At 30.0% G+C, this 18,015-nt stretch overlaps 3 protein-coding genes across 4 annotated transcripts; 1 reads left to right on the top strand and 2 right to left on the bottom strand.

Annotated features, from left to right (window-relative positions):
* The first annotated feature begins 1,378 nt into the window (after positions 1-1,378).
* LOC134832753 (sestrin homolog) lies at positions 1,379-16,741 on the top strand. Of its 2 annotated transcripts, none has more exons than XM_063846883.1 (5): positions 1,379-1,575; positions 11,089-12,055; positions 12,675-12,781; positions 12,843-12,953; positions 16,129-16,741. In XM_063846883.1, the coding sequence occupies exons 1-5, from the start codon at positions 1,525-1,527 to the stop codon at positions 16,213-16,215; spliced, it is 1,323 nt and encodes a 440-aa protein (XP_063702953.1). In that variant the 5' UTR covers positions 1,379-1,524; the 3' UTR covers positions 16,216-16,741. The 2 variants fall into 2 exon arrangements, with proteins under 2 accessions (XP_063702953.1, XP_063702954.1); XM_063846884.1 differs by lacking the exon at positions 1,379-1,575 and adding an exon at positions 5,244-5,386.
* Positions 12,836-14,331, bottom strand: LOC134832754 (farnesol dehydrogenase-like). Its single transcript, XM_063846886.1, has 2 exons — positions 13,260-14,331; positions 12,836-13,207 (listed from the first exon to the last, which is right to left on the bottom strand). Exons 1-2 carry the CDS (start codon positions 13,986-13,988, stop codon positions 13,163-13,165), a joined length of 774 nt encoding a protein of 257 aa, XP_063702956.1. The 5' UTR covers positions 13,989-14,331; the 3' UTR covers positions 12,836-13,162.
* Positions 14,345-15,240, bottom strand: LOC134832755 (farnesol dehydrogenase-like). Its single transcript, XM_063846887.1, has 2 exons — positions 14,593-15,240; positions 14,345-14,532 (listed from the first exon to the last, which is right to left on the bottom strand). Exons 1-2 carry the CDS (start codon positions 15,209-15,211, stop codon positions 14,390-14,392), a joined length of 762 nt encoding a protein of 253 aa, XP_063702957.1. The 5' UTR covers positions 15,212-15,240; the 3' UTR covers positions 14,345-14,389.
* Positions 16,742-18,015: the final 1,274 nt, after the last annotated feature.

The following is an 18,015-nucleotide window of genomic DNA, read 5'->3' as shown; positions in this document are numbered from 1 at the left end:
CTTATCACGGGTTTTGATCAAATATTGTTCTAAGGAGATTTGAACTTTTTGTTGTGACTTGAATCAACACTTTGTCATATTTTATTTATTTATTCCAGACGACTCGAGAATTTTTTTCCTTGTTGAGCAAAAGCAACGAACGAAAATGTTTCATGAAAATTCCTGAAAATTAAAAAAAAAAAATAAATTTTTATTTCAAATATTTTTTTTAATTAATTTATTTTTTTGCTAAAATTTTAATTTTTTTTTTATTTTTAAAAATAATTCAAAAATTTAAATTATTTTAAACGTAAAAAAAATAATAAGTTTGCAAAATTTTTAAAATGAAAATTTTAAATTTAAAATTTAAAAATTTTCAAATTTTCATACAAAATTTGCAAATGTCAATTTAAAAATTTACCGTTAAAATTTGAAAAAAATGTTTTTTTGTTAAAAATTAAAAATTTTAAAGCAATATTAAACTTATTTAAGTAAAATAATTTAAATTTTATCCCAAAAAAAAAATAAAATTAATTAAAAATTGTTAAAATCTTATTTTTTTGCAAATTTTCATAAAAATTTTGTAAATGTCAATTCAAAAAATAACCGTTAAAATTAAATCATCGTTACTCGAAAATTCATTTTCGAGAATATTTTTCTTGATTGTTTCTGCCTAAAGATTGTTAGAAGCAAACATCACCTGACCAACGAGCGTCGTATAAAGCGATCCACAGCGATGGCAATGAGGAAATATCGATGTTGGTGTTTGTGCGATGTAAAAATAGACGAGAAATAAACAAGTGCATGTCATGTCATTCTTCAGCTTCGCTGTGATTCACTTCTTAGACACGTCGTCGTCCTCTCGATCGCATCAAAAAACAAAAATTACGGTCATTGTACTGCTACTTTTCGATTTTTTTTATTTACGACAACGACGTTGATCCCGTCATCCATCGAGAAACGTAAAAAAAATGATAACAAAAATATTTTTTCGGGTCGTCAAATTCATTCGAGTGCATTCACATCACACTTGTTGATTCATGTTGAGGGATGTTTTTTTTAAAGGGCTCTCGTTTTTGCCTGTGGGTGTGTCAGTGTTTTTCCATATCTATCGTTGCTCGACTTGATGTTCTGTACGAAAAAGAAAAAAAAAACACAAAAATGTATTAATAGATAAGTTAGAGGTGCGATTGTTGCAGAAATTCTTATCATTAATCACTCGACAACTGCTCGTCGTACACATTTGTCTCTCTTTTGTCAAAGCAATCAGTCGTTGTTACCTTCTCACACTGACAACAAGTCTCGATAACAAACGATTTTCAAAAATTTTTTTAAAAATAATTTAATCATTATCACTCTAAAGCAAGGACTTTAAATAAAATTTTAATTTTTTTTTCAGATTTAAAAAAATTAAAATACAAATGATATCAAAAACGGAAAAACGGACCAAGTAACAAAAAAAAAAGTGTAAAAAAACTTAAAAAAGTGAATTGTGCAATAAATTAATAAGAAAAAGCCGTGAAAAGCGGTTAATTTGCATCGCATATGTATTCAATGGTCGAGAACTTTACGGAAATGGGCCAGATCGGGCAAGATGTGAGTAAAAATTTTACGTTTCTTTGTTTTATTTTTTTTTTAATATTTTTTGATGGATGCAAAATGGAATTTGGATCTATAAATAACAGGTTCGATGATGAGCGCGATGATGTGAGGTGAGAAGTCGTAGAAATAATCTTGTTTTTTTTTTATTAGACGTTTTTAAATTAATTTACGAGCGACGAATTGGGTCAATTATATTTTTTTTTGTTCGGATGACGCGTATCTGAATTTGTCAGGTTAGATTGACGAAAGGGGCAAAGTCCTTTGAACATTTTTTTTTTAGAAAATTATTTTTCGTCAGTGAAATATTTTTTGTGAGTAAAGAATTTTTATTATTTTAAATTATTTGTTTCGAAATAAACAAATAAATTCTCATAAAATTCTTTTCAATGAAAAAATTTAAATCACTTCGAAAATAAAAAAAAATTTTCTTTGGAAAAAAAATAATTTTAACAAATGTTTTTAAAAAAATTAGTTTAATATTTAAAAAAAATAATTTTTTAAATTTAAAAAAAAATAATTTTTTAAAGTTTCTTTGGAAAGAAAAATTTAATTTCTTTTGAAAAAAAAAATTTTTTTTTAATTTCTTTAAAAAAAAATTAATGAAAATTTATTTTTTTTGAAAAAAAAATTAAATTTCTTTGTTCAAAAAATAAAATAATTTATTAAAAATTAAGAAATTAAAAAAAAATTTTTATTGAGAAAATATCTTCTAAAAAAAATTCTTTAACGACCTTTAATGCAACTTGAGCAAAACTACAAAGACCTTCAAATCTCATCGAATATCTTCTCTTTGTCTGGATTAAAATCGTTCCTGCTTTGACAAAAACAATTTGTGTGTTAGTCGACTAAACTGATAATGAAAATGAAAACAAACTACTTTATGTAGGTCAATTAAAGCAGACGACGTTCTTTTTTTTTGTCGAGTTTTGTTTGTTTTGCAACAAACCATATGGAAAATTTCGGTCTGATACGGAATGATAATGAGTAACGTCAAAAAATTATCGTCTCTGCTAAATAATAAAAAAAATACAATTTACATTGATGACATTTAAAAGAACGCGTGATATTTGCGAAAAATGTTAACACGTTTTGTCTATTTCGTTTTGCTTCGTCAAACTAATTTACATTTTCGCACAGAAACTTCCGTGTTTTGGTTGGAGGTACGAAGCACGGAGCACGCGACACATAATTTCTGTCGTTTTATCAACTTATCAGGCGTACCAGTTGCTTGTGCGGGTGACAGGGGAACAGCATTGAACTTGAAAAGCGACTTCGTGGCAAAGGGCTTGGCGGAGAGTAACGGAAGTACGATGGGCGCATGCGATTGTTGTAAAGTGTAAAATTTTTCAAGGGCGTGAGTTACTTCGTGAAAAAAAAATTCCGGAGAGAGAGAAGAAATTTTCCCCGGGATCATCTGATGTTGTTCGAAATCCAGCCAGATGATGACACAAAACAGAACAACGACAAAAATTTATCTACTGCGTGATTTTTGGGTACTCAATTTAAACGTCAAAACACATCTCGACAAAAACAAAGCAATAAATTAGCTGCTCAAATGTTTATAAAATATTTTATATTTTATCTTCAAAAGTTTCGAGAGAGACGAAAATGCAACACAGCACGGTCTTCGAGAAGATCAAAAACCCAATAAAATCCTCCGGCGAGTTATTTTTTATCAGCAGAGCGGCAAACGAACGAAAACAAATGACAAAAAAAAATCGAGGGCATTGCCTTTCTTGATAAACACAGCTCCAACGCAAATAGATAACAAACACTCTGCCATGCCAAGAAAAACGATAAAAACAAGTCTCCATCGCCTTTAATAAAAATTTTCGAAAAAATGGTCATAAAATTCATATAAAAAGTACATAATTATAAGCGAAACCTATATATTTATATAGTTTAACGTAAATAAACACACATCGCCTTGTTCATTCGCGTTGTCGTCTTAATACGCCGCGCGATATGTGTGAAAATGGGACATTTAAATAATAAAAATACGGGGCAATGAACTCTCATCCGCGCGAGTAAATATTGCAATCTGTTTCGTGTACGCACTCGATGATCGCGTCGTCGTTGTAATGTGCCATGTATCGTGCAATGCCATCCAATGGAGGTGTTTGATGATCTTTGAATCTTTTTTCGGAGAGAAACCTCTCGTCATACATGTCAAAAATTCGTCGCAATCTCGAGATAGAAAGGCAATTACGGGGTAATTATCAGTTTTATTGCTGCTAGATGTCATTTGTCTTCATTTATTTTATGCCTTTTTTATTATATTTTTCTGTCAAGGCAAGTATTTTGTTTTTAATTTCAATTTTGAAAGACATTTTTTGAGAAAATTTATTTTTTTTTGTCAGTCTGTGATATTTCTTCTTTTACTTTGCCTATAATTCAAAAAAATCAACTACATTGTTGATAAAAATTTCAGTTTGTGATAAAAAAAAAATATAAAATTTTTATCATTCAAGAAATTTTCAATTTTTTTTACAAAAATTAAAGTCTCACAAAAAATTTTAAGAAATCGAGATTGATTAAAATTTGACATAAAAATAAAAAAAAAATTAAATTAAATTAAAAATTTTAAATAAAATAATTAAAATTTTAAATTAAATAAAAATTAATTAAATTATAATATTTCTTCTTTCAAAAAATTTAAAAAAATTAAAAATTAAATTAAAATTTAAAAAATTTCAAAAAATTTTAATTAAATTGAAATTTAAAAAAAAATCAAAATATTTTAATAAATTAAAAAAAAATAATTTTTCAAAAAAAGTCTAAAATTTTACTTCAATTTTAATTTTTAAAAGAAAAAAAACCCTATCAAAAAAAATTACAAATTTCAAAAAATAAAATTATTAAAAGTAAATAAAAATTTTAAAAATTAAATAAAAATTAAAAAATTAAAAAAAATAAATTTAAAAAAAAATTTTTTAAATTAATTAAGTTTTTCTTGAATTTTTATTAAAAAAAAAACGAATTCTTTTTTTGAACTTTTTTTTCTGAAAAAAAATTGATAGAATTTTAAAAAGCGATCATATTATGATATGTCGAGTCGAGTTTTTATAATCATCTTTAAAAACAGAATTTGGATGAAAATAAAAGTGAATGACGACAGATATTTGCGTATTATTATTTTTAAGTTTTATTCAACAAGTCTGTCGGAGCAACAACATCTTAACAAAACGTTAAGCCGATCATTTTTTTACGACTTTTTAAGCGCTTTTGCTCGATGACAACTTCATGCCTCCGCACAAAAACCTTCTCGTGATCGCCGAAAAATTTCCATCCCTGACTCTGTGCGTTATCTTTCCAATCCGCTGGATTTCCGAACACGAAACTCTCACTCAAACTCTCTTTTTCTTCGACTGTCGTTGTCTTGTTGTAATATATTACAACATATTCCTCCATATGACTCGGGCACTCACACATCATCTCATTCACAACTCTCGTGTGTGTCTGTGTGTGTATTGTTGTCAAATTGCATAAAAATACTCCTCTTCACTTCGTTCCCTCTCCGCGTTTCTCTTTTCTCTACATGCGACGTGCGGTGTGTACGGGACGGAATACAATGAAACACAAAAATCATACAAAGTTATAGAACTCGACGATGTTTACAACTTTGAGAGTTTCAGTTATCAAGTGTATTGGATGGGGAGTAGTTCATTCATGAGGCGAGAGCGTTCAGTAGAGTAGCGAGTGTGTGTAACAGAAAATTTTCTGCATCGAAATTCGGTTTTGAAGGGAAGTGAAATTCGGGAAAAGTTCAAAATTCGTCGCAAAGGATTCCAAAAACTCGGAAAAGGTAATTTTTTTTCAAAATTTCGTGTATCAATCGAGAAAAAAGTCTTTTTTTGTCGATAATTTTCCATTAGCTTCTTAATTTTTTTTATGTGTGAGTCGATAAATACTTACATACGACGTTCAAACATACCACATTCGAACAATGAATGAACCAAAAAGTGCGTAAAAAACGAAAGAAAGGGAAAGTGTGTATCTATGTCTTCCTCTTTCATTCACTCACGAACGCTCACTCGTCAGGAAAAAAACATTAACCTTTATTACCGCACATTTACATCGATTTGTGACGTCATGTTCCCTCAGAATTAAGTTAACATGGACAAAGGACTTGACTTTGGTGCGCAATATTCGTGTCAACAAGTCACACAAAGAAAGAAAGAAAGTAACTTGATGCGATGTTGAGTCATCGTTTTATCGCATGCAACTACTTTGATAACCTGATCTCACCTGAATCAACAAAAGTGCACTTTTTGTCCAACATGATGAGAGAGAAAGAGCAAGAAGAGAAGTAGGTTGTCAGCAGTTATCGTCCAAATCGTGGGTTCTTATCGAAAAATGTGAACGATAAGTTCAGTAAGAAAATAATCGCGCTTTCAATGCTTCATTATCGTGTACACACAGCGACGATAAGCAGCGAGATATTTTACATTAAAGCACGTTATTGTTGTCTTGTTACCAAGAGACTCATTGTCTACCGATGGAATTTGAACGAGAATGGCATGTGGTGAGTTTTTTCGTGCAGTTTGATCGTTTTTGGCGATTCTCATCTCTCGATTCGAGAATTAAAATTACTAAAAAGGTCCTGAATTGACCTTAAAAAAATTAAAAAATCTTAATTTTTTATAAAAATGAGCTTTAAATCAAAGCATTGATACAGAAAATTTTATAACTTTTACTGAAATTCTTAAACTTCGTTGAATTTATGTTCATTTTTAATTTTTTTAAAGATTTTATAAAAATTTCAACAAAATTTGAAAATTTTCCATATTAACTTTTTTTTAAATTCAACACAAAATTAAAAAATTATTAAAAAAAATTTGAAAATTAAAATTCAATTTAGAACAATTAATTTTTTAAGAATTAAAAAAAAAAATTTTTTTTTTTGATAATTTTTTTGAAATTAAATATGAAAAATTTTAAATTTTTTTAATAAAAATTTTAATTTTAAATTTAATTTTTGAAAAAAAAAATTAATTAATTCATTTTTGAAAAAAAATTAATTAATTCATTTTTGAAAAAAAAAATAAAATATGGAACTTTAAAATTTAAAATTTAAAGAATTTAGGACTCAAAACTTAATTTTCAAATTTTGAAGCCAATTTCTATAAATTTAAAAAAAAATTTTTTTTAAAATTACAATTTTTAAGAAAATTTTTAAAAATTTTAATTTTTATGTTGAATTTCTTCAACTGTAACTGCTTAAAAACTAAAATTTTCTGTACTTAAATTAATTCTCAAGCTCTTGACATTGTTCCCGTGCCCAAATTTCTCAACTTGTCGATAGAAATCTGTCAAGTTGTCTTTTTCGCTGATGCAATTTCGCCATCTCGCAGCATCACACAGCCCCGTTGTCACCTGTTGTTACATCCTACTTGTTATATTTAACCATTTTCTTTTCAAATATTTGCCAAATACTTGTTAATTTGTTGAAATCGCCTCTCTCTCAGGATTGCAAATCTGCAAAGACATTGAATGACAAAAAAATCAACTATTTTTAAACGCACCTGAATGTGACAAAAACAATTCGCAATATTTGCCCCTGTTATTCTCGCATTTTTACCAGATCAATTTGTCGTGCATTCCTGCGGCGTGGCGATCAAATGTCTCGAGATGAGAAAAAAGTTGATTGAACCGCAATCTGCCAATTATCGGCACATGATTCGTAGAAGAGGCAAGAGTTACATCGCAAGAAAGTGTCTTCAGCGTGCCATATTTAAAAATAGAAACTAAACGAGATGATGTGTACCGTGTGAAAATTAGCAGAAGCGCGCGATAAAAATGTGAGTAAAAAAACTTACACTTGACTTACATGTGATGCGCGATGATACGAGTTAATGACAAACATCTGTTGCGGTAGCATGTTCTTCTTCTGCTTCATCTAATGTTCTTCGCGCGATGAGTGTGTGACACACAAATGCACAAATAGTTGCGTTCATTCTTGGCACACGAAGAAAATTTTCGTTGTTTACAAGACGAACGGTGAGTGTTTTTTTTTCTTTACAGCAACATCTGTTGGGAATAAAAGTCCCATAAAGCACAAATTGTGTGTAAAATGTGAAAATTGTGCAGTTAGAAAATGATTTCCGCATTGATGAACGTTGATGTAACTTTGGCAGAGACACTTTGGTTAATTATAAAGATGACATTTTTCGTGCCGCATGAAAAATCTTCAAGGAGGTTGAAGGTGAAAATGAATTTCAGAAAATTTTCCATTCACGAAAGTTTCATAAATTGCCTTTCAAGAGCAAATTTTCTATTGGAAGGTCAAAAAATCTGAAAATAAACCTTAAATTGCCCTTGAACAAAAAATTTTTTTAAGAAAAATTAAAAAATTTCCCATTTCAAGGCAATTTTTCAAGAATTTAGTTTGATCTCCATCCAAGATTATTGCAAAATCGCAACAATGTCGATTAAATAACATTTTAATCAGTCAGTCAGCTAACAAATCACATCCCACACACACACGCGAGTCTTTTACATTGTTGCAAAAAAAAAAAACTTTTTTAATTGCTTTCGACTCGTGTGTGCCTTTGTTCGAATTCAATTTTCATCGAGTCACCCGTAATTTATTGCCACGTTATAAAAATAGAACCGAAAAAGCGATAAAAATATCCGAAAAAGCCGGTTTTCATTCTTTCGAGTGATTCAGAGCATTCAATATGCCTCAAGTTAATATGCTGATTCGAACATCTGATTATCAAATTATGGGGAGATCTCACGTACGCACACACGTTACATCATCCGCGGTCTTGTCTCGAGATTTGTGTGCAAAAAAAAAATAACATAACATAAAGAAGTATAAACAAAACAGAGATAAATAAGGTTCTCAGTAGGTCAGACAACCGGTTTTTTGTTGTTTTCGTATATTTTCTTTCGTTGAGTTCGCCACACCTCGCACAATACAGGTAATAACGTGACTTTAATATGAGTTATCAAGTTCACAGTGGGCTTAGATTACATATTTTTACGAGTTTTTATCCGATGTTGACATAAAAAAGAGATAAAAGTGGGATGAAATCGCTTGTTTTTGTCAACTTTTTGATAGTTTTTTATGAAATGTTAATTTTGAAGGATTTTTTCGTTCTTCAAATGTTATTTTAATCCTTTTGCTGCTTCTTGGAAGTAATTTTGTTAAATTTTTATGCTTGGTTTGAATTAATTGGAATTATTGAAGCCCTGAAATTAAAAATTTTAAAATATTTTTAAAGAAAAAAATTTATTAAAAAAATATTTTAAAATTAACATAATTTTTAATTAATATAATTATAAATATTATACCTATTTTATATTTATTTAAATAATTTTTTAAAATTTTTTAATTATTTTTTTAATTTTATTTAATTTCATTTTTTTTAAATTTTTTTTTATATTTTTTTTATTTTAAAATTTAATTTTTTTAAATTACCTTAAATATCCTGAAAATCGTAATTTTATTGCACTGTATTGTCTCCATCAATATTTTTTCATCAAACATTGTCCAGACACTCGAAAATTAACGGCTCATAAATTTTATGTTTTAAATCCATTACAACATGCGTGAGTGTCGATCTCGGTAACCTTGATATTAAATTTTTTTCGCTAAATTTGTGCCCTTCAGAACATTTTTTTTCAAAAGTTTTGTGCGTTTGTCAAGAAACATTCTTGCGAGTCGTGTACGACAAAGTACTTTAGATTATTACTTAACATCGTTAAGTAAAGTAAATTTTCTCACACAAACACTTTGAATGAGAATGAATTGCCTTTATCCAAACAAACAATTTCAATTTCAAGGTCAATAATTTGAATTAATTTACTGTACGACGAGAGCTGTAAGTGAATTAGAGTTTGTCGTTTATCAGCTCATGATGACTCATGATCTCTTTAAATCTTCATAGCACGTGAAATTCACATCAATCTTTATTTTTTTGAAGTAAAACCGAAAAATCAAAAGTCACCGAGCGTCTCCTCGTATTTAGCGCATCATCAGCACAAGGAAACATTTTCAAGGTTACGGGTGACGACGATTCAAGTGTTCTGTTTGCGTGCAATTGATGCACATATTTGCATATACGACGTCGCGTCGTTCGTTCGTTTGTTGTTTTTGTTGTTGTCAAGCCACACCATGAGTAAACAAAGCTCGTTCGCCACATATATGGAGTGTTAATATTTGTTAAGCACTGAAAAAAGAGACATTATTTGATTTGCATAAATTAAATCTTGCGCGACGACGTTACTTACGATGATGATAACTGGCTTGCAACGAAAATTCGATAAATTCGACAGAACTTTACAGAAAAATGCAAACAAGTGCGAAGTCGTCGAGAAGGTCATTTTTAATTCCTTGTATATTTGTGTGGCAAAACAAGCAAAACATCATAGATTATAAAAAGATATGAAAATTAATCGTAAAGTTAATAACTAAAGCGCATTTTTCGTGAATTTAAATAAGCTGAATTACCTCAAATTTGATATAAATCTTCTTAAAATAATCAAAACTTAAAGAAAAACTTTGCTGAATTACTAGAAATTCGCTGAATACTGCTGAATATGGACTAAAAACCAATAAATCCAAGTTTTTTTCGGATTTCTTTTGAAATGCGACAACAAACGACGATGTTTACGAGAAAATTTCGCTTTTAATAGCGCAGCACAACGAAAACAACATGTGTTGTTTATGAGGAAGTAGATATCTGCGAAATATTTATAATTTACTGTACGAACGATAAAACTAGAACGTGATCGATTGTTTAGAGTCGGGATTTGCGGTGTACAGTGTGCAATTAAACTATTGAGGAAGGTTAAGATTTTATGACTTTTTTGCTTAGAGGTCGAAAAGTGAATGAAATGCGCGACAAATTTAGCATCAAAAATTCAGAATCTTTGAAAAACTTCCAAAAACATCACTTGAACGATCTACAAAAATCAAAAAAAACATCCATAAACACATCTTTTGTTGCCATAAGTCAATTAATCAGCAATTCGTATGCATTTTTTAAAAGTCATCATCCGTCGTTTATCGCTCTGATTGATTCAGACGCGATATTTTTTGCATAAAATTAATATTTATTTGTTATTGTTTGACAAGTTGACTTGCCATTTATGTATTTTTCCATCATCATCATCATCCCAAATTCGACCAAAAATTAATCAAAACATTTTTTTTTTTTTTTTTTTTGAAAAATGATCGAACCTGATTTCTTCGAGCAAATTTCAAATTCTAAGTCAAAAAAAGATAAAAATGTGTGTCGTCAAGCGGTTTTGCGGTTAATTTAATTAATTTTAGCGAAATATGGGTCATCAATTCTCTCGTCAAGCTCTGAATATGTTTATTGAGAAATTATTGAATAATATAATTCTCCTTTTTTTTATTATCGCACATTATTATTATTTAATGTGAGCGTATCAGTTTTATTGACACTTTTTGTGTTGATCTAGATTTGAATCGTGTTGCGAGCTATTTTTAAACGTGAACTTGGGACTAATGGAAATTTTTTTCTTTCTTTGCAGTACGGCCTGAAGCAATATCTAATGGAGAATGAGACTCTGGATCACGTTACGAAAGTAATTGCATATCATCCGCGTTACTTGGAGCACTATTTGCGCACACAAAATTTCATCCTCAACTGTGATGGGCCTCTGTCGGAGCCCTATCGTCATTATTTGGCGATCATGGCAGCTGCACGTCATAATTGCTCGTATCTCGTAGCGTTGCATGAAAAACGTTTCTTACAAGCGCGCGGCGATCCAAAATGGTTAAACGGATTGGAATTCGTGCCGGCGAAGTTACGAGCTATTTACGAAATCAACAAAATTCTGTGTCATCGTCCTTGGCTGCTAAATAAGGAGCATATTGAGCGACTCACAAAGGGATCTTTCAATTGGTCTTTGTCGGAAGTTGTGCATGCGATTGTTTTGCTTGCGCATTTTCACTCGCTCGCTTCGTTTGTTTTCTCATGCGGTCTAACTCAGGAATTGGATACACAAACAACATCTAGTCACACAATTTACAACAATCTTTGCAATCAGCAGCAGCAAAACGAACAGATTAATGGCGGAAGTCCTCCCTCGATGATGTCGATGCTAAATGGCATGAATGGAGGCGACGGGCAATTCGCCAAAGTCGATGCCCTCATGGAAAAAATGAAAGTTTTGTCGCAAAAGACGGATGAATGTAGCGAAACGGAACTCAGTAATCGCTTCAAAAATGTCGAAATGCAGGCAGCTGAACTCCCCATACAATCAACAACCACCGAAGCACCAAAAATTTACACGCAGTATGTCGACGATCCGACGTTCAAGTATCAGGATTTCACGAGACGCGGCGCCGAAAATGTCCCGACGACATTTCGCGTGCAAGATTACTCATGGGACGATCATGGCTTGTCGTTGGTGAGTCAACTTTATAACGATGTCGGATATTTGTTGGATGATAAGTTTCGCACTGCATACAATCTCACCTATTATACAATTGCAGGTTAGTTTATTTAACTCTTTTTTTTTGTCGAAATTCGATTTAATTTTTTTTTTTTTGAAAAATTAAAAATTTGTTGAAAATTTCGAATTAAAAAAAAATAAAATTTGTTAAAAAATCAAAATTTTTTAAAAAAATATTTAAATTTTTAAAAAAAAAAAATTTTTCAATAAATGAAAAAAAAAAAATTTTTTTTTCAATCATAATTTTTTGAAAAATTAAAAGTTTAATGAAAAACTCGATCTAAAAAAATTAAAAAAAAATGTATCTCATGAATTCTAATTTGAAAAAATTAAAATTAAAAAAAAAAATTGAATTAAAAAAATTTGAAAAATAAAAAATTTGTTGAAAAACTCAAAATTAAAAAAAAAATTTTTGAAGAAAATTTTAAAAATTTCTTAAAAAAATCAAAATTTTCATATATGTATAATTTTATATACCTGAATAAAATTTTCAAAAAAATATTTTTTTTTCAACTCATAAATTCTATTTTTTTTTTAATTACAAAATTTGTTAAAAATTTAATATTTTCAAAAATTAGAAAAAAAATCTTAAATTTTGTTGAAAAATTTTTAATTTTAAAAAAATAAGAAAAAAATCTAAATTTTTTTTTTCTCAATAGGACGTCAAAATGTCGATACCTCAAAGTTTCGTCGTGCCATATGGAATTACATCCAATGTATCTACGGAATTCGACATGATGACTACGACTATGGAGAAGTGAATCAAGTAAGCTAAAAAAATTTTCTCAAAAAAAAAAAAATTTTCACGAATTTTATTGACTTTTCAGTTACTTGATCGCCCATTGAAGATGTTCATTAAAACGGCCTGTTGTTTCCCTGAACGCATCACAAAGAAGGACTATGATAGCGTGCTCGTCGAGTTACAACACAGCGAAAAGGTACGTTTCTGCCGCTAAATACGCAAATTCATCTGCGAACAAATATTTGCCGTCGTCGCGTTATAAATCATACAATGTTTACTTTATTTTTACATTTCAAACATTCCATTTGTCGTGTTTCTTACAATACATGTCTGTCTTTTATTTTTTACGACTCATACAGCTGTCGATGATCATTTCCGAGAAAAGAGGCAAAAATTCACAGAAATTCAATTTAATCGTTCGCCCGTTGGTTGAATCGTGATTTCTCTTATCTACAAGAACAAAAGTTTTTTAAAAATTTTTTTTCAAGGACGAATCACTTACATTGACATGCGATTTGGTTTTTAGCAAATATAGAACGGCATCTGAGACATCTTCGGGTTCTAAAACGGGCCATCCTTCAAAGACTTTGTCAACATCTTCGCCAAATCCTGCTGCGTTGAAAATATTTGTTTTCACAAATCCCGGACTAACACTCGAAATGCGAATTTTCAAGTTTTTCATGGCTGCTAATTCAACTCTCATGACTTCAGTAGCTGCTGTGACGCCATGTTTCGTTGCTGGATAAACATTTTCACGCCATTCGGGATCATAAGTGTACAAATGCCCCGAAACGCTGTTGATATTAACGATATATCCGTAAACATCACGTTTTGCCATCGATTTGAAAGCTTCCTGCGCACACAAAATGACGCCCGTGAGATTTGTATTAATTGTTGCAATCACATCTTCCGTATTGTCTTCGTCTTTTGACAAAATATTCATGTATTTGAGCTTTGCAGCATTATTTACGAGAATTTCCAAGCCTCCAAAGGTACTTTCGATCCATGAAAAAGTCTCTTTGATATCAGAAACTGACGAAATATCGCATTTTCGAGCAAAAATCTTGCCAGAAAGGGATTTGTGAGTGTTTGAAAGCTCTTCTACCTTTTCAACACGACGCGCCAAGCCAATTACATTCACTCCTTGTCGTGCCAAGTCAACACAAATCGCTGCTCCAATGCCTGACGAAGCTCCCGTAACGACAGCTGTCTTGCCAAGCCACTTTTCCATCTCGTCGTCGCACACAAACGAGTAAAACGAAACTAATTTTGGATTTTTTCGCACTTTATCAATTGAGTCTGATACGAAACAAGGTCAAAAAGCACTCAATCAATCAAGAAGATTAAATTATCGTCGGTTTGCGGGGCAGGAATTGTATATTTTTAGAAACTCGTTTCAGCAAATGGGTCAGAATTGAGCAAAAGTGGGAGTTGATTTGAATATTCTGACATGATTTGACGGCGACGGCATATAGAACGTGAATGCGTAAACAAATTATGTAAGAGATTAGATATTTCAAACCTTTTTCAAGGGCGCGTCAATCAGAATTCTTTTTTTTTTTTTGTTCACAAAATTGCCCGTCATAGTCATTAATTGACCGAAAAAACCTTTATTTGAACTTCAAATGCTTTTTAAAATTTTTCGCCTGCTGGTTTGATCGTCAATTCAGAAACGTGCACATTGGGCTTCGTGCTTAAGAGGTAAATACATTGATCCGCAACATCGCTTGGTTGTAAAACTTGCATCTTTTCCCAAATATTCTCTCCAATTTCAGCTAAAACAAAAAATTTCATAAAAAATAATTTTTTTAAGACGAAACTTTGAATTTTTTTACCCGCCAAGTGAATTTCTGTTTCAATCGCTCCCGGACTAACACTCGAAATACGAATTTTATGATTTCCCATCGATGCCAATTCCATTCTAACCACTTCTGTGATCTGTGTGACGGCATGTTTCGAAGCCCCGTAGATATTCAAGCCAAAAGTTGGAGGTAAAGCATTAGCTGACATATGCCCGGCAACACTATTAATGTTAATAATGTATCCCATGGGACGATTCAACATTAATTTATAGGCTCGTCGCGTGCACAAAAGCAATCCTGTGACATTTGTCTCAAAAGTCAAAGTAAATTTTTCATCCGGAATTTCTAAATCCAAGAAATTTCCTTTGCGATACGTTCCTGCGTTGTTCACAAGAATATCGACGCCTCCAAATTTCTTCGAAACCCAATCAAAAGCCTTATTAATGGATTCAGATGAGGTAACGTCGCATTCGACGGCATGAATTTTTCCCGGAAATGATTTGCATTTTTCCGCAAGAGCAGCTGTTCGATCGGTACGACGTGCCATTCCAACAACATGCACTCCATGACGTGCCAGAGCTTCACAAATCGCCGCTCCGATGCCTGCTGAACTGCCTGTAACGACAGCAACTTTGCCGCGCCAATTTTCCATCGCTTTGCAATTGTCTCTCGAGGAATTTCAGCAAAAGACTGAACAGGAATTGAACAATTTGTTTGATTTATATTCGATTTTTGCTCGAAATAAGCAACGTCATGCCCTTTTCAGAGATTCTAACTCGTTGAAATTGATTGTTTGTATCATTTTTTGCACGCAAAATTATCTTTTGTTTGAAATTCCGTCAATATCATTCGTAGGAGGAACGAATATTATCAATAGAATGCATCGCTTGGTTGGGATTCATCGGAAATTTTAAGTCCATATGCAAATAAATTCAATTAAGATCCATTTGTCATTGTGAATCAACACAATTTGCACAAAGTCTCGTGCCTGATTCCAGAACAAACAATCTCGTTATCAATCAACGTTCTTTCTCTTCTTGCTAAGGCCGCTTCAATTTTTTTTTTTTGAACTTTTTGTCTCATGCCCCATTTCAAAAGTCGAAAATCCAATGGGACAAAATAAAAAAAAAAATTGAAAATTTTATAAAAATTTACGATTTTAAGTCGTTATTCATATTTTTTCAAAAAATAAATTCTTAAAATTTTTTAAAAAAATTTCTGTATTGAAAATAGTATTTTGACGTGAATTTTCTTCTTTAAATTTTTTTTTTTTTAATTTTTTTTTTTTTTTTTAATTTTTTTTACAGTTTTTTTTTATATTTTTTTAAATTAAAATTTGTAAATTATTTTTTTTTAAATTAATAATTATTAACAAAAAACTGAAAATTTTGTCATTGTTCATACAAATTTATTTCAAAACTTTTTTTTTTATTTTAAATTTAAAAAAAAAAGTTTTTGGGACAAAAATTTCAAAAAAAAATTTGAAACGGCCTTATTTCCGATAATTAGTGCAATTGATGTTGATTTTATGCTTTTATTCTAAAAATTTTCCATTTTTTCTCGTTTCAGGTCCACGTTAATCTCCTAATTCTCGAGGCACGCAATCAGGTAGAGCTTCTGTACGCACTCAGAGAAATAATGCGCTACATGACATGATTACTGCCATCAATAACAGAACTTTATTATTATTATTTCACGTATCGGATAAGTAAGAATGATGTCGAAAAAAGTGTTTGTTATAGTTTAAGACGCAAAATTAGCTGTAAGAAGTTGAAGACGTTCACACGATGACGAAGAGTAAAAATATCTGCGATTAATAACAATTTTTTATATTTTATAATTTAATGTTTAAAATTTATGTTTTTTTTTAACTTTAAATATGTATGTTGTTCTATGAAATTTTTTCGAAAATCGATCAAAATTAGTATTTTTTTACAAATTTAAATAAATAATATTTTTTGGCCAGTCTTGCAATCAAAATAAAAAAATAATAATAAATCGGTTTCATACCCTCAGAGCTTTCTGATAAATAAATAATATCTATATAATTAATGTTTATAATTATTATGTTAAAAATGAATATTTTCTGTACCTTAGCAAGGAAAAAATTTTATATGAAGAAAAACAAACAATATGTGATTTATTTTGTGATTTTAATTGTGCCAAAAAAAAGTAATGATGAGTTTTTTGTTTGCTTGAACAACGCCCCAATACAAAAAATAACACTACACAAAAAAACAACATGAATATCTCTAATAAATATAATTTTTTATAATAAATAATATAAATAAACTAAAGTTTAAGAAGAAAAAAATATCAAAGTCGATGATGAAATAATAAAATAAACTTTCAGCCACAAAAAGTTGTAAAGTGATAGTTAGGTTGGCACACACACACACACAAACCATACACACAGATTTATAATTATTATTAATTATTATTTACTATTATTTTATTGTTCTCAGTTTTTTTGTTGAATATGCAAGAAATATATATGTTTAAAGTGTATTTATCAGAAACTGACGATTAATTGATTATATTTTGCTGTGTAAAAAGATTATCTATATGAAAAATAATAAAAAGAAATAAATGAGAAAAGATTATTGATTAATAAATTTCGGAGTTTTATTCAGGGCTGCAAAAACTTATGACTTAAACTTAAGCTTCAAAAACTTAAGTGACTTAATCTTAAACTTGAGTAAAAGCTTTTAAAAAAGTTTGACTTAAACTTAAACTTAAGTCATTAAGTCAAAATGAATTTTACTTTTGACTTAAGCTTAAGTAAAAAGCTTATTAAGTAAAAACTTTAGACTTTTGCTCAAGTAAAAGCTTAAGTCAAAACATTTTAATTGACTTATCTTAGGCTTGAGCTTAAGATTAAGTCAAAAGTCAAATAAGTTTTTATGTGTTCACTCATCCATTTTTCTTTTATTTTCCAAAAAAAAACCAAACATTATTTTTTCATAAATTTCTTGCTCTAAATTAAAGTCTAAAAGCTCAGAAAATTTAAAAATTCTGTCAAAGTGATACCATTTTATATATATTTTGATTTTAACAACGCTCAAAAACTTCTATTTTCGACCTATTTTTACCTTTTTTAATTTAATAGTAAGACTCTCTTACCAAATTTTGAAAGTTGAGCTAAATCACGGTTCAACAGCTCAAATTGAAGGTTTTGGCATTAGAAACAACTTTTGTTTTGGACTTTTTCTAAATTTTGCGTTTTCGATGTACAGGAGCCATTTAAAGATGTTAGCGAAAAAAATTGATGAAAAAAAATTTAAGTCAAAATCCTCTTATTATGAGGGCTCACATACCGATTTTTCAAAATTTTTTCAACTTTTGTAGATCACGGTTCTCCAGCTTAAATTGAAGGTTTTGGCATTAGAAACAACTTTTGTTTTGGACTTTTTCAAAATTTTGCGTTTTCGATGTACAGGAGCCATTTAAAGATGT

This window comes from Culicoides brevitarsis, chromosome 2, assembly GCF_036172545.1.
Source record: "Culicoides brevitarsis isolate CSIRO-B50_1 chromosome 2, AGI_CSIRO_Cbre_v1, whole genome shotgun sequence".
Taxonomy (NCBI): Eukaryota; Metazoa; Arthropoda; class Insecta; order Diptera; family Ceratopogonidae; genus Culicoides; species Culicoides brevitarsis.
The sequence above is the reverse complement of the archived record's forward strand: the minus strand, read 5'-3'. Positions and strand labels throughout refer to the sequence as shown.

Bases quoted from the DNA above. Each gene is read 5' to 3' on its own strand.
- LOC134832753 (XM_063846883.1), top strand. From the start codon at position 1,525: ATGTATTCAATGGTCGAGAACTTTACGGAAATGGGCCAGATCGGGCAA. The intron at 1,576-11,088 runs GTGAGTAAAAAT...CTTTCTTTGCAG, and splicing joins TGGGCCAGATCGGGCAAGAT to TACGGCCTGAAGCAATATCT. The intron at 12,782-12,842 runs GTAAGCTAAAAA...TTGACTTTTCAG, and splicing joins ACTATGGAGAAGTGAATCAA to TTACTTGATCGCCCATTGAA.
- LOC134832755 (XM_063846887.1), bottom strand. From the start codon at position 15,211: ATGGAAAATTGGCGCGGCAAAGTTGCTGTCGTTACAGGCAGTTCAGCA. The intron at 14,533-14,592 runs GTAAAAAAATTC...TTTTTGTTTTAG, and splicing joins AACAGAAATTCACTTGGCGG to CTGAAATTGGAGAGAATATT.
- LOC134832754 (XM_063846886.1), bottom strand. From the start codon at position 13,988: ATGGAAAAGTGGCTTGGCAAGACAGCTGTCGTTACGGGAGCTTCGTCA. The intron at 13,208-13,259 runs GTAAGTGATTCG...TTGTTCTTGTAG, and splicing joins AAACCAAATCGCATGTCAAT to ATAAGAGAAATCACGATTCA.